This window comes from Sardina pilchardus, chromosome 3 (assembly GCF_963854185.1).
Source record: "Sardina pilchardus chromosome 3, fSarPil1.1, whole genome shotgun sequence".
NCBI lineage: Eukaryota > Metazoa > Chordata > Actinopteri > Clupeiformes > Clupeidae > Sardina > Sardina pilchardus.
Genome location: NC_084996.1, coordinates 16,803,195 through 16,819,335, shown reverse-complemented (window position 1 = coordinate 16,819,335; position 16,141 = coordinate 16,803,195). Strand labels below are relative to the sequence as shown.

The window sequence follows — 16,141 nt, the reverse complement described above, 5'->3', positions numbered from 1 at the left end:
CACACGCATCTCTCCACTCCCAAAAGCAGACTGAAATGTTACAACCAGCCTTTGTAGTTCACCAGAGTAGAGCTGGTCAGATTTGCCAGCTAGTAAACATAACTGCTGAACCCTCAGAAACCCTAAGAGTTTTTGTTTGCCAAAAAATAATTCTCCTCAATTTTTATATACAGGTAAAGGTGTGAGGAGGATGAAACCACTTTGCGGGGGCCAAGCAGCTAAGTTTTTGTTCCCTATTACTAATTTTCTTTCCTATTACTATCATTCTGCCATGGAAGTCTACGGCAGCCCATAGAACTGTCTGGTAAAAAGTTACCAGACAGGTGAAATTTGGCAGAATGGATTTTCCGCCAATTTGGATTTTATCAAAAACAAATTTTCACTGGTCACAAAGTTTGTCCAATCGACACCAAACTTGACACACATCATCTTAGACCAAAATTGACCAGGGATCTCCTTTATGTTCCTTGCAGATGCATCTCTAAAAACATTTATATTATCATTATTTTTTCCCTGGTAATTTAATAAAAAAGAACAGTCCTTCTCTTTCATTGTCCTATTTGTCAAATGAACTGAAAGTGTGTATAATATACTTTTATTTATATGATGCATAATAGAAATTGCTGTTTTGAAATATTACAATGTTTTTCGCTAGTGCCTTGGGTACTAAGATCATGTCATGGTTTTCAGGGTACCAGTCAATGCCCTGTTAATTCTCCTTGCGTCAGGGATGGGCAAAGCCAGGGAATATCCATACTAACCTTTGGCAAATTTGGGATTTGGTCTGCCCCCATATCATGGCTTCTTGGCACAGCTTGTAGGCCCTCTGCTGCTTCAGCTGCTAGCCTGCTAACTTGTGTCATACAGCACCGATTTCTTCCACGTTTTTTCTCGACCGACAGTATCCCGTGAACTTAACAACTGAGCTCCGTGTTAAAATTGGCTGGGGATCTCCTTTATGTTCCTTGCAGGTGTATCTCTAAAAATATATACAGTATTATCATTATTTTTTTTCTCGGTCATTTATTTTAAATAAATAAACTTTCATACATTTTAAATTCATTACACATAAAATAAAATAGTTCAAGTCTTTTGCTGTCCCATGAAGTAACCTCTTGACTCCTCTCATCAACACAGCACATTTGCCTGCATTAGTTCATAAATTATCTGCATGGAGTTCATTATTTTGCTCTGTTGGAGTTTTACTGCTTACTTTATTAGGATCAAAGTGCAGAGGAAGAGTTCAATTCTGATAGATCACATCAAAACAGCTCCATATATTTTTACAACTTGCTACTTGGACTTTTGATTGTGTCATGGTGTGTGAGTCAGTAGCATTATCTAACAAATACTGCACAGATAATTATGTGGAACTGACGAGAATGCTGCTGGTTGTTTTTAGTTGAAATATAATTATGAATGCACAAGAAAATTGTAAAATAGTCTGAATGGTCCTTATTCTCCATTGTCTGATATGTACAATGCACTAAATGTGTGTATGGCATACAGTATATTATAGTGTTAATTATATTATGCATGGTAAAAACTATTGTGTTTGAAAATGCATGTTGCACGACTCAACATCTGTGTCTAATGTTCAAAAAGCTCTAACTCCCATCTGGTATCCTTCCTTTGTTAAGCAACATTAGGTACCTGAAAGGCCCGATATAAAACTAAGATATTACTAGTGCATGCAAATCCCCTGTACTGTTAATTTGATGACTATGGATTAAAGTGCGTGATCCACAGGCCATAATTTGGCCGTCCCTGTTGAACACCTTTAGAAGGGGCCAATCACACTACTGCATAGACAATCATTGTTTTTCTACCTTGTGTTATTCTCATCACCTAGTTACTGGGGACCAAGCAGTCGTGAATGCACCCATAGTGTTTCTACCTTCCCTTACTGGGGACCAAGCAGTCGTGAATGCACCCATAGTGTTTCTACCTTCCCTTACTGGGGACCAAGCAGTCGTGAATGCACCCATAGTGTTTCTACCTTCCCTTACTGGGGACCAAGCAGTCGTGAATGCACCCATAGTGTTTCTACCTTCCCTTACTGGAAGCCAAGCAGTAAAGCTGTACTGTGTTTCTACCCTTCTAACTTATGTTTTGTTTATTAATTGAGTTTGGGGTATTATAACATATAATATCACTATCTAATGTAATTTTATGTCAATATAATCACTTTTTTTATATACTTGAGTGTTAGACTTCTCCAAAACATGATAACTCCAGTCTGACTGCTTGGCCCCCTCATTGCTGCTTGCAGCATTATTTTTACTACTGACTGTTAGCAGCTCCCTAGGACTTAATGAGTGTGATATCACATGCCTGTCTCACTGCTTTGGGGTGTGAAGCGTTATGTTGGCCGTTCGTGTAACTCACACACACACACACGCACACACACACACACACACACACACACACACACACACACACACACACACACACACACACAAACCATTTCGTCAGCTTGTAGTAGCCTGGCTGCGTCTCAGCATTTGCCTGCGAGGTTTTGTTTCCACTGACTGCATATCTCAGGCCTTCCACTCTGTGAGTAGCTCTGAGCAGTGGCCCTCTGAAGCTGCACATCTGCTGCAGTGCTGCAGGCTGACCAGAACTCCACTGGCTGCCCGCTGCCCGCTGTGTCCAGTCCTCAACTTAACATGTGTGTGTGCATGGCTACCTGTGATGAATGTGTTGGAGTGTGTGTGTGTGTGTGTGTGTGTGTGCGCGTGTGTGTGTGTGTGTGCGCATGTGTGTGTGTGTGTGTGTGTGTGTGTGTGTGTGTTTCTATACCTGTGAGTTTACGTCATTCTTTGGATGTGTGTGTGTGTGTGTGTGTGTGTGTGCGCAGCATCAACGAACATGAACAACTTTGTACCAGAGTTTGTGTGGTACGAGAACAGGAGTCCAGAGTGCGCTCTTAAGACTGAGGCAATAAGAGCAAACAGGAAAGCTGGGTTTTAACGGGCGATGAGTGCATTGCGTAAGAGCAAAGTGATGGAGGTAGCATGGGGACGAAAAAGGAGCGAGAGAAAAAGAGAGAGCGAATGGGGGAGAAAAAGAATGAGAGATGGATGGAGAGAGAGAGAGGGGAACGGGTGGGTGAGACTGAAAGAGGAAAGGGGACAGTGCAGACTCTGAGAGCATACAGTGAAGAGACAGGTGACCTCTCATTGATAAAAAAAAAAAACCCATCAGAACCAAAAGGCTGTCTGACTACATACAGAGACAAGAATGGAGAGTTAAGCACCAGCTCCCCCCTGCAGTCGTGCCTCACTCTCTCTCTTTCTCTCTCTCTTTCTCTCTCTCCCTTACTGGTCAGACTGTGGTCAATCCATCTGCACCTCTCTCCCTCCTTCCCATCTTTCCATGTTCTCTCTCTCTCTCTCCCTCTCTCTCTCCCTCTCTCTCCCTCTCTCTCATATACATCTCTCCCGGCCACTCAGACATACAGCCCTACAGACAGCCACACGGAGAGTGGAACATTTATATAACTGGCTCATTCAAGAGTAATGAGGAAATTCCAGCACTGGCCAAAGACACAGCCCAGCCCTGACATGAAGGTCCAACGCATGTCTTCCGAATCTCACACAACGGCAGCTCACACACACACTGCAGTACGAGAATCGCCACCCCCCCCCACGCCACAAAAACGTGGACGTCGCCGAACTAACGGTCAGCTCCCCTCTAGATTTGCAAAAAAAATATCACCAAGCTCTACCGGGGTTCTAAAAAGGTCTGATACCACAGGGGATTATACCACAAGTATGTGGGGAAATAAATAATAAATGAATGATGCACAAAGTTAGTGCTTTGCCCCCAATTGTTATTTAAATATTAATACATGTGGAAAAACAAAGACGCATAAAACAAGAAATAATTCACCACAAATGTTTTATGACTAAATATAGTTTCTCTCCCCTTCATATTACATTCTTTACAGTGCCGGGACATGTCCTCCTGCTGTTTGTGCACGGAAATGATGTAGATGTGGAAAGGGATAAGGATGATCAAGGGCATTGCGAACAGCAAGGTGACTACTGATAGTGCTCACCTGTTCTGTGCTGGTGAGTTTGGTGACACAGATGACGGAGAGAGAGAGATGGCGAACGTGAGTGAGTGAAAAAAAGAGAGCGAGAGAGGGAGAGAGAGAGAGAGGGAGAGAGGGAGGGAGGGAGGGAGGGAGGGAGAACACATCTCAAAGTCTATAAATAGCCTACATTTATCTAGTGTAACCTTCACTATGCAAAGTTTAGAAACAATGCTGTGTCAGGTGCATCTATGGCAGTTCTACATCAATCCCGTGTATGAACATGCACGCATACACACACAAATACACAAACACGCACACCTACACACACACACACACACACATACACACACACTTTACTTAAGTGAAAACAGTGCAAAGGCGAATGCACTGCATTTTTTTTTCTGCTTAGCATTCAGTTCTGATCACTGCAGCCCCCATGTGCATTTGTCCTTGTGCGCCGTGTTTTCGTGCTCGCGCTCCCACTCTCCATCAGCGGCGGTGGGACGATCGCCTCACGCTCAGCCCCTCATCCTTCACTCTCAGCAGCTTCTGCAGGCCCCCTCTCTAAATAAAAGACTTTGGTCCTCCTCCTGTGTCTCGCAGAGCACTCTCATCTTCCCTCGCCGCCTCCCCCTTTCTCTACCCTCTCTATCTCTCTCTCTCCTTCTCTCTCTCTCTCCTTTTCTCTCTCCCCCTCATGCAATCTCTCTATGCTCAGCAGCACTGGCATAGGCTGTATTCTCCTCCTCTCCCTCACTTTTTCACCTTCTCTCTCCCTCCCTCTCTCTTTCTTCCTCCCTCCATCCATCCCTCCCTCCCTCCCTGACTCCTATTTTGGCGTGTTCTCCTCTCCTCCCTGTTCTGTTCTATTAGCTATGATGACAGAGTGCTTTTCTCCTTTGTCCTTAATCCCAGAGAGAGCTTCCCTTAAAAAAAAAAAAAAACTGCTTCCTCAGAGTAGCTGGCAAGTCAGGGACATTCTGGACTCTCCTTCCTCTTGGCCAGGTCCCACGAAACACAAGCTCGCACACGGATATGCACACACACACACACACACCTACACACAGAGACAGTTACACACACACACACACACACACACACACACACACACACACACTCTCACACACACACAAACACACACAAATACACACATTCCCACACAGGGACACCAATCATTTTAATATGTACCTCACACCCGTGCACGGCAATTGAATGCACGACAAGAGACAGCAGTGATAAATACCATAAATGCCAACTGGAAACTTACACATTGCAGCAAGAAGTCATACTGCAGATATATTCACTACCATAACTGATGCCGGTTGCACACACCAACACTGCATACCCAGCAGTGTAGAAAACAATCTCTTCTTCACATGTGTATGAATACACAGACACAGACACACACACACACACATGCACACACACACACACACACACACACACACACATACACAAGCTGCAAGACAAAAGGCCAGCGCTGGCTGTTTAATTTCGCTGGAGCACACGTGTGCGAGACGAGTGTGTGTTGGTGATAGAATGACATTGCTCATTTGCAAAACTTCTCTCTCTCTCTCTCTCTCTCTGGCATGCTGGTCTTAGCCTCCTTCTCTATCTCTCCCTCTGCGCTGTTCCTGTAGGCTCCCCCCCCCCTGCAGTCTACAGGCAGCGCTTTGAAGCTGTAAAGCCGCCAGGCGTGGACCATTTTTACCCATTCAAACCGACCCCCCTCTTTCACACCCCTTCTCCTACTCTAGCACCTCCTTCTATTCATTTCCCTTGAGTGAGGTCCCTCCCTCCTCCTCTCCTGCCTTCCTCTATCCCTCTCTCTCTCTCTCCCTCGCTCTCTCTCTCCATCCGATCTGTCTCTCGCTTCCTCCCTCTTCCTCTCTCTCTCTCTCTCTCTCTCCTCTCAACCCCCCTCCCCATCCAGCATGCTGCAGTATTACAGTCATCATCATTTCATGAGTCCCACTCTCATGCTTCTCGCCACACACACACACACACACACACACACACACACACACACACACACACACACACACACACGCATGCATGCGCGCACACACACACATACCAGCACACACTCACTCACGCACACACGCACGCAGGCACGCACATACCAGCACACAGTCACTCACACACGCACGCACGCATGCACGCACACACACACACACCGAGGTGGTGCTGCGTGTCATCTTAAAGGTATACAGCAGACATATCCACCTTGTGCTGGGAACTGTCATTAGGCTCAGTGACGGGCAGACCGTTTTACAATGTAAATGTGAGTGTGACAGAGAGACAGGCAAATGAAAAAGATGGATGAGCTCTTTCACTTCTTTTTCTCCTCTATCCTCAGTAACCCCCCCCCCCCGCATCCCTCTTCCTCTCCCTCTCTCTCTCCTTCCCTCTCTCTTGGATCAGTTACTCCTGCCCTGCGCAAAAAAAATGAGGTCTTGTGGCAGTGTGGCTAAAAAGGAGGAGAGGGGGGAGGTGAAATGAGGTGAGAGGAGGAGAGAGGAGGGGAGGACGAAAGGAGAGGAGGAGAGAAGAGGAGGAGAGGAGAGGAGAGGAGCGGAGCAGAGAGGAATGAGGAGAGGAGAGGGGTGCTACTGGGACACTGGGGAGAGAGGAGGCAGGTGAGGAGGACAACATGAGCCGTAAATGAAAAGCAAAATAAATAGATTTGTAATTGAACTGCTGACTGTAAGTGGTGTCAATCACCCAAACACCTTTCGCTAAACAGATGCGATTACATTTGCTTTCAATAGGCCTGCTCTCTCTCTCTCTCTCTCTCTCCTCTCCTCTTTCCCCCCAGATACATCCCTAAGGACCACATGTACAATGTGTGTGTAAGTGTGTGTGTTTGTTAGTGTGTGTGTGTGTGTGTGTGCGTGTGTGTGTGTCTACATGCATGTATATACATGTGTATCCGTGTGTGTGTGTCTGTGTGTGTGTGTGTGTGTGTCTGTGTGTGTGTGCGTGCGTGTTTGTGTGTATGTGTATCTATGATTGTGTGTGTGTGTATGTGTGTGTGTGTGTGTGTGTGTGTGTATATGTGTGTGTATGTAAGTGCATGTGTATCCATGTGTGTGCGTGTGTGTGTGTGCATGCGTGCGTGTGTGTGTGCATGTGTCAGCGCGTTTCAGCGTATGTGTGTGTGTGTGTGTGTGTGTGTGTGTGTGTGTGTGTGTGTGTGTGTGTGAGTGTGTGTGTGTGTGTGTGAATGTGTATGTCCAGCTGTTCTTTTCCGTTTTTAGCCTGCTGGTACATTTTGACCGCTGCTTGCTCAGGGGCATCAGAGTATTTTGTGAAGCAATCAGCCTCACACAAAAAACACAGTAGTAGATCAGAAGAGTACTGTGTGTGTGTGTGTGTGTGTGTGTGTGTGTGTGTGTGTGTGTGTGTGTGTGTGTGTGTGTGTGTGTGTGTGTGTGTGTGTAACTGCAGGAGTCACCTTTACCCTTAATGTGCACTCTATAGAATTAAACTTGTGCTTCTGTTAGACACTCCATTTGAGCTATAAGTGGATTTTTTCATGATACTTATCTTACTACGTAATGCGTATACTGTACATGTGTTTTACTATACACCACCATTGAACAGAGTGAGTGAGATACCGAGAGAGAGAGGAGGTGATGGGAGGTGCTAGGGGTTGTTGAGTTGACAAATGTTAGCCATAGTGGAGTGAACCCCCTCTCTGGAGCCCATCCAGCAGAAGTGCACACTGCGACGGTCATTCCAGGTCTATAGGGTGGAACCCGAGACCTCGCTGTCCCTCAGGCTTGATGGATGCGAGCTTGCCGAGGCAGCAGATACACTGCATTAGCATTGAAAGGACATTTCGGGGCGTGTGCGGCTCAAAAGCTGATTGGTGGACATTTATTTTTTGATGCGTGGGAAAAAGGAGTCCGCGTGCACTAAACTGCACAGACCTTGGCGGGCCCCGAGGAGGATGCGGGCACTGAAAAAGTCTCTTGCTGTGATCGCACGTTGGGACTCTCCCTGGCGCGGGCCACTCAGCCACCGCAGTGTGTAATGCTTAACCGGTACAGGGCTCTGCTTAGTCTAAGGCAAGACCGCGAAAAGCCATATCAGCGCAAAAACTAGCCCTCGGTGATGGAATCTGTCATTCAAAGACGCCGGTGTCCGTAGAGGGGGACTGCGAAAGAAAATTGTAGCGCGTGTCCACACAAAGATGTGTAGACATGTGGCGTGCATACGGCAGCATAAAATGGATTCAGCACATCTTTTTCTGTTAACTAAACGAAACGCCGGGGATGGCAAGGGAAAAGGACAGCGTGACGTGTGCAAAGGTGACTGAAAAATGACTTACCAGGAAGCCCCTGGAGACAGGGTGGTCGGGGGTGGGGGTGGGGGGGTGTAGGGGAAAGTAAAGTGCGTAGGTAATGGGCATTGAACGAATTGAAATATCGAGCATTACACGAAATCTGATCCTCAACTCTAACCGCGTGTGAAATGCGGTGCATTAAAGAATTACAAACCGCATTTGCTCGCACACACAGCGACGCATCCACGGGAAAACCGATACTGGCTGGTCAATGTTTCCCTCGAGGACGCGTTTCAAATGTATGTTTGCAATAAATAAATCAAAGTCTGTAGCGCTAGGTGTGCTCCCTTACCAGTACCTCGTTGGTGGTGTGACATACTTTTGAGGAAGGGGCAGTGCAGTGTGGTGTGAGCGCCGACGCGCGATGATATTTTCAGCACAAGCATCCTCTTTTTACTGTCAAAACTGTTTACTAACGCCAGGCGGAAGACAATGCCGTAAGAGATGGGATTTCCCTGGGAAACCACGGATGATTCATATTTTCCCACTGCAGCCGATGGTGGTAGGCTAATGTGTACAGTTGATCCCTGAATGTTTTAGGCTGTGTTAAAGCACAATAACATGGCAATGTCATAGCACCACCATTAGAAGTGCCACTGCACTAGAAAACATGAGCCGTGACTAACTCAAAATTTTAGGCTAGGCTACTTCCTTTTGAAACTCGCCTCACTTACATTCACTTTGTTTTAATCGTTAATGACTGATCAACATCACTGTTGGACAAAGTATGTCTTTGAATATAAAGAGATAATAATAACATACATGGTTTTAGTCGCACATGACCTGCATCTTGAGTGTAATAGCCTACTGACTGACAGGTAGGCTATCGTTTCGCTAAAGCCTGACGCTCGAAGGGAATTTCAGCACTTGGACAGCAACTGTGCGCTGGTGACGTGACGTCACACAACACAAGAGCGACAACTGCTGAAGTTCCTACAGAATGAAATCCACACAGAGATGGACAAGATTGATGATTCAACAGCTATGGTGTCGTGTCTTCAACATGAGTGCCAATACATTAAAAATGATTATTGGCATGAAAACGTCTTGCACAGTGGGCTGCTGGTATCACGGGTGTATTAAATGCAGGCTGGTGATTGTTGGCAAGGTGAGTTCTTATCGCGTTTCTTGAGCTCATTTAGCACTTGCTCATCCTTGGCGAATGAGATTTTGCACGTGAACGACTACTTTGCCTTGGGTTGTTGCTGGGCTTTAATAGCACACAGCAGTGCTGAGGACGAAAGGCAGACCAGTCCACAATGATGCTGCCCTGGTGCCCTGAATAATTACGACATCCTGGAATGCCGAATATAGTGTCAACCTTGTTCATGACCAAATGTGTCCAAATCAGCCCGCAGTTTTGTTGAAAAGAGGAACACATATGTCCGGGGAAAATGAACAAAACTGGCGATCTTTTGATGAACTACTATCAGACCGCAGTGGACAGCAGTGCTCTAGCTAACTTTCAGCCTATTTATAGCGCTGTACACTTTTGACCTCAACAGACTGTAAAGAGGAATGTACAGGCCTATACAGTCTGGGACAGTGAACCTGTCTCACATCAACCATGTAGGCCTAATGCGGCTCAGTTAAGCTGTAATGGTATAGTTCATGTCAAACCAGCGCTAATAAGTTATGATAAGCTATAGTGATAAGAGAACCTGATGGTCGCTATGGCTGGTGTATACGGCCGGTAGTGAGCTGGTTCGATGGTTCTGCGGAATAAAGTCACCTCTCCGATTGAAACACACAGACTGCAAGTGGTGCACTGGAATGTGTGCGTTAGTGAAGGAGCTGTGGCACTGTATGTCAAACGGCAGAGCGAACAAATCAAGGGTATAACAGATGAATGAGTGAATGAATATCTATGTCCATTATCAAGATCAGGGGGTTATAACGGATACGGATACCCCATCCCCCTTCTCTATTACAGCGAACTGCCTGTCCTGTGCTGCAGCAGAAATCCACGCGCAGTCAGCTAGTCTCGAGCACCGCAGTGTTACGCTATAGCAGTACGCAAGAAAGAGACATAGTGCCTGCGAGAGTGGATTACCTCTCCGCCTCCCTGCCTCAGTTGTACTAGAAAACGTGATGTTAGAGGACTTTGAGGGCACACACTGACAGCTAACCAAAAGCACGGCATTACAGTAACGCCAGTTGGGCTGCCGTTAATGTCAGAGGAAGTCCGCGATTGATCCAAAGCACATAGCGTGAAAGTGTGGGAGCAAAACGTGTCCATAAAACATTCAGTCTTTTCGTTTTCTTCTAAAGGTGGCTTTCAAAGTGGTTATCTTGATATGAATGACGCTTAAAACATCTGTCGGCAATAGCTGCGACGACTCTGATAAAGGCAAACCCTTTAGCTTGGAATTCCTAATGTGGAGCTATAGACTGACTGACAAAATAATTCTCAGCGCGCGCGCGCGCGCACACACACACACACACACACACACACCATGGCTCAGCTCAGTAGAGAATAGAGAATGAATGGTTGTTACGTGGTCTATCGTCCTCTGAAGGTAAACTGCAAAACATGACTTACTCGCAAAACCGGTCAATGAGTTACCCTCAGGAGGCCGAGTCAACAAAAATCGGTTGCGCACAACCACCTGGGTCATAGCTGAGGTTTTTTTTTTTTTTTTTTTTTTGTCTCGCTGAGTGGATGTTGATTTCAGAACCTTAAAAATGATTCGAAATACTAAAGGTGAAAGGTGTTGAAATAAGCGCCTATGTATTTATATTAGACATTCAGAAATATCACCGTCTGCAGGGAATTGGTGGATGAGGAGGGTAAGCAGGTTGGTAAGCAGGTTGTGTTAAACTTGATGATTCAGAGGGCCTCACAGGCCACATCTGGCAATAGATACAGGCTATTCCAAGTAAAACGTGACTGGACAGAAGATGTTAGCCTTACAAAACCCCTGCCCAAAAGCCATACATGGTCTAGTGGCATTCGTGTGAGTGCGCTTTTCGTGCTGTTCTGAGATTCTGCGCCTGGAGACATACACAGAATTACTGATCTGGAAATTCAGAATTGGAGCCGACTCCACAAAAGGTGACACCAACACGCAGGTATCCAGCCTGATTGCTAGCACTGCATCCATGAAAACATTTATTGATGCGGTCGACGGTGACACCAAGCACAGGGTCGCTATTTGCCTTTTCTATAATGACATTGCCCGATATATCATTCCATAAGGCATAGTATAAACACAACTGTTTGCAACACAGAGCATCATTATATTTAGTCCCTGGAAGCCATCGGCACGTTACACGAGAAGAGCAATGAGTTTAGTGTAGCTGCGACAAATCACGGGTTTAAAATAATAATTAGTTGCGAGATGCGCAAGAAAATGAACTTCTGCTAGAGGCGATACGCACGCGCGCACGCGCGCGTCTTAAGGAAGATCGAGTGGATAAAGTTGCGATTGCTATGTTCTAGCCAACATGTCATTGAATCGCAGACAACACTGCAATCATTCATGAACGTGTTTATTCAATTGCAGGTGTACTCAGACGAATATTTCGCATTGTGAGTGATGTGTTAAGAATGATGCTAAGAGTGCCTTATTCCGCCTTACTTACTGGTTACTTATTCCGCCTATAGTGACACATCAAAGGCTGCTTTGAAAGTGGTGCAGAGGTGGCCGCACTGGCAGAAACTAGAGGCAGAATAACGTGCGAGGGACCGCTCGAGCAGCTGGACCCGCTGGGCACTGACAGGACAACGGAGCAGCAGCGCGCGACTACGGATAATGAGCTAATGGAGATAAAACGGCGAGAAGTGCACATTCTAAAACCGCACCAGAACGACAGAAAAAGACGAGCATTTCTTATGAAGTGTGTTGACAACGAGAGGGGGCGGGACCTGTGTATGCACCAACCTGGAATGCAGAGTTTGCAAGCAAATAACGCACAAAAAGAAGAGTTTGCAGAGACCAGTCGTTTTTTTCCCTTTAAGCAGCTCAACATAAAAACCGCATTCTGATGTATTCGGCAACACCCGTCTACGTTCCCTTTCAACATTCTTATGGCGTTTAAGCAGAACTCGTAACCATCAAACAACCATCATACCTTACATTACAAGGCAGAGCTAACAGTCATGGTTGTCATAGCTCTTGTCATACGTCTTGACATAGTTCTTTTATATCTTCAAAGACAAAGAAGGAAAAGTAATTGGACATATTCTCTGACTCACCCGGGCATTTTTGGAAGAGTACGGATCCTCGAAGAGGTTCCACATATAGGGCTGCCACACGCTCCACCAGCTGGGCTTGCGACCGTCTTCCTGCAGGCACAAACGCTTCAGGTCCCCGTCAGCGCCCCCCGTGAGCGCCGGGTCGATTTCAGGTTCCTCCGGCTCGGGGGTTTCAAAACTGTCCAGTGCCTCCTCGGCATCCCTGTGTTGGCGGTAGTTCATCCAGCAGCATGCCTCCACGTCCGTCTCATCGATGCCCCAAAAAGCGAGCTCCTCCTCAAAGAGCGGACCGCACACATCGTTGGGACAGTGCAACTTCCCTGTGCGGTAATAGTTCAGAATGAAAGAAAAAGTGGCGGGGTGACGGTCGAAGAAGAATTCGTCAGTTTTGGGGTCGTAGTCGAAATTGCTATACGCGTCTGGTTCCGTTAGCCAGGACAAGCGGGTACCGGGCAGCGTCTTGAGCGTGCTGCGGTACGTCTCGTGTCGAATTCCACCGCAGTTTATCACGATTTTCTCGCTGTCTGATGACGGACAAGTCATGTCTGCGCTGGAACATGCTTTGTTAGCCGACTTGTTCCCACCCTTGCGCCCTTTGAAAGAGGAGACACACACCGAACTGAGCATAGGGGAAAGGGGGGAGGGAGATGAGGAGAGAGAACGGAGGGGGGAGGGGGGAGGAGGAGTCTGCGGAGTGAGAGAGAAGGAGAGAGAGAGAGCGGGTGGGGTGGTAGAGAGGTGGGGAGGGAGGGAGGGGGAGAGAAGGAGAGATTTAGGAGCTGGTTCAAAGTTTTTTAAAGCCTGAGGGCATACTTCTATCCTACAGTTGCTCCATGACCAGGTGAAGACCATAGGCCATAGTTGCACTAAGACAAGAAGAGCTTTGTGTCATTCCTTTACATTGAAAATTACTAAAAGTTCCAAGCCATATCCATTTGGCCAAAGACAGGTAGTTCCTTTGGAGATCACATACTGCAAAGACTAGACCTGTTTAGTGCAGGGAAAGAAGCCTATGGACATCTCACCCAAATCATATGAACTGAGGGATCATGCAGTCTAAAATATAACATGATTCCTCTCAACAATGAGCTTGGTATGAAATGTTAAATATGTACGCACAGGTCAGTGATTTGACACCACTGGAATAGGAAAAAAAGTATTCACAAGTACAGGGGCACGTCATTTGCAAGGAGATGATAAATCGGTGGGAGAATTGCACAGGGGTTAACATTTCAAATAGGATATTACATAACAAATAGGTCTGTGTTGAGGGGCGCTGAGACCCCTCCTCCCTTTCCCTCCTCCCTCTCTCAATTCACTAAAACCCCTCTCTTCAATTAGAGCAGAGAGATGAATATGACTGAGTGTTTCACGCCCCCTCCCTGCCTCACCATCTATCCAATGGAGAGAGAGAGAGAGAGAGAGAGAGAGAGAAGGAAATGGAGAGAGACGGGGGGAGTAGAAGACAGACTGAGAGAGTGAGAGAGAGAGAAACAGAGAGTAAGAGAGAGAGGGAGAGAGAAGGGGGGGTGAGCTAGCAGCAGAACGATTATTTGCTGAGCTCTACAAAATGGGGAGAAAAGACTGCAGACCATTAATGCACCGTTTCTCCACACTCTCTCTTTCTCTCTCTCTTCCTCCTCCTCTTACTCTCCCTCTCTCCCTTGGTGTCTTTCCTCTATGTCCTCTCTCTCTAACAACCATCAACCTCATCCCCCTCTACCCGCCTCATTCCAATCCTTCCACCCCTCTCTCTCTCCCTGCGTTGTTCTTATCTCTTCTCATTGCAGCATTAATATGTTATGCATTCAGTGTGCTGCATGCTCCTCTTTGCTGTGTGTGTGTGTGTGTGTGTGTGTGTGTGTGTGTGTGCGTGTGTGTGTGTGTGCTTTCCTTTCACATTTTTGCTGTCCCAGAGCATCATTTTTTTCCTCAGTAAAGCCTCAGCAACCTTCCCCCACATATGCACACACACACACACACACACAGAGAGAGAGAGAGAGAGAGAGAGAAGGGAGAGATAGAGCAAGAAGGAAGGTTGTTGTAGAGAGATTTTTTTTTTTTTTTTTTTTTTTGCTGCAGTAAAAGAGAGCGCCTCTTCCCTCCTCCCCTCCTCTCTCCTGACTGGTCCCCTCACCTGCTGAAAGCAAGAAAGCATCTCAGCTCGGCTCGGCTCGGCTCCCCCTCCTCCATCCTTCCCTCTCCCTGCTCTTGTGCTTCAGTTCCGCATAGTAGAGTCGGATTTCACTGCTGGGATTCCATACCTGTGCTGTGCTCTGCCTCCATTTCCCCCCTGAACATTCCCCCCCTGTCATTGGTCTATCCTGAGAGAATTCAACTTTCCTCTCACTGCTCTCTCCTGTGTTCCCTCTCTCTTTCCCTCTCTCTCCTCCGGCTTCTCTTCCTCTTCTCTTTCTTCCCTTCCTCATTTCATCATTTCATCTCTTCGTCTCCTCCTCTCACAATTTCTGTGTCCCTCTATCCTCACCCTCCCTCCCTCCTCCGACCAACCATCCTCTGTCTCATTCCACCCCCTCTCCTGTGACTGATAAGCCCTATTTTGTTGATTTTACTCCTCTTTCAAATCTGTCACAGATCTTCTTTATCCACTCACGCCGACTATCTTCCTCTGCATCCCTTCTCCTGCCTCCTGCTCCTCCTCCTCCTCCTCCCTCCTCCCCCAGCCGTTTCCAGCAGTGCCCTTTCTGTTGCCTGCTCAGGCTCTTGCTTCATTAAGTCCAGGCAAACTGCCACCAGGGTAACAAGAGTATGGGAGCAGAGGAGCCTCTATGCAGAACACAGCAGAAGAGGCTCATGAATCAACAACCAGACAAGGTAAGAGGGGAGGGGGAGGGGGAGGGGGGGGTAACTGATTGCACAGGACTTTTGAGATGGGACACACTTTTAAAGTTGAGGGCAGGACAGTTGAATCCATCAACTTGTAAAGTGAAAAACCCTGATAATAACGTTAATTTTAAAGAATTGATTAATTAATTTGCTCCTTCTTACTATATACACCAAATTATGCAAGGCGAAATTAAACTTCTCAAAGTGGTGATGACATCGAGCAGAGCTAAAGGAGGTCGATGAAAAGTGACTGTCAAAAGTGTGTAATGATACTACCAGTGTTCCGTTCTGACCGATGCTCACCGGAGTGTCGAAATGCGAGGCAGCCGCTTCAGCACCGCGGACAGCGCACTCGTTCAACTCGTTACAGAGAACACGAAGTGACACCTTCGGCTGTTTCCGGAAGAGTCCGGAAATTTAACAGGAAAAGTGGAGCGCAAAGAAAGCCTGAAGGCAAGAGCTGCCGTGCCGTCGTCAATGTTTTTAGGCTACATCAAAGATGTCGGCACGTTTCACATAGCCATATACTTTTAAAGGCCAGAATGGAGGATAACGTGTCATTTGGCCTTAATGTGAAACTTGACCAGAAGACAACAATTGACCATTTGTTTACCATTTATGAAGCTAAAGCAGGTAAAGTAATTGAAATCAAGTTAATAACTCTTACAATTAGAACAAAACGAAAAAAAAACTCATCTAATTT

At 46.6% G+C, this 16,141-nt stretch overlaps 1 protein-coding gene across 3 annotated transcripts in view; it reads right to left on the bottom strand.

Annotated features, from left to right (window-relative positions):
- kcnc3a (potassium voltage-gated channel, Shaw-related subfamily, member 3a) overlaps window positions 1–13,218 on the bottom strand; it is a 55,805-nt gene extending 42,587 nt beyond the window's left edge. For all 3 annotated transcript variants that reach the window (XM_062532171.1, XM_062532168.1, XM_062532170.1), the window contains exon 1: window positions 12,592–13,218. In XM_062532171.1, the coding sequence (XP_062388155.1) occupies window positions 12,592–13,218 (627 nt within the window). The remainder of the gene's footprint in view (window positions 1–12,591) is intronic.
- Window positions 13,219–16,141: the final 2,923 nt, after the last annotated feature.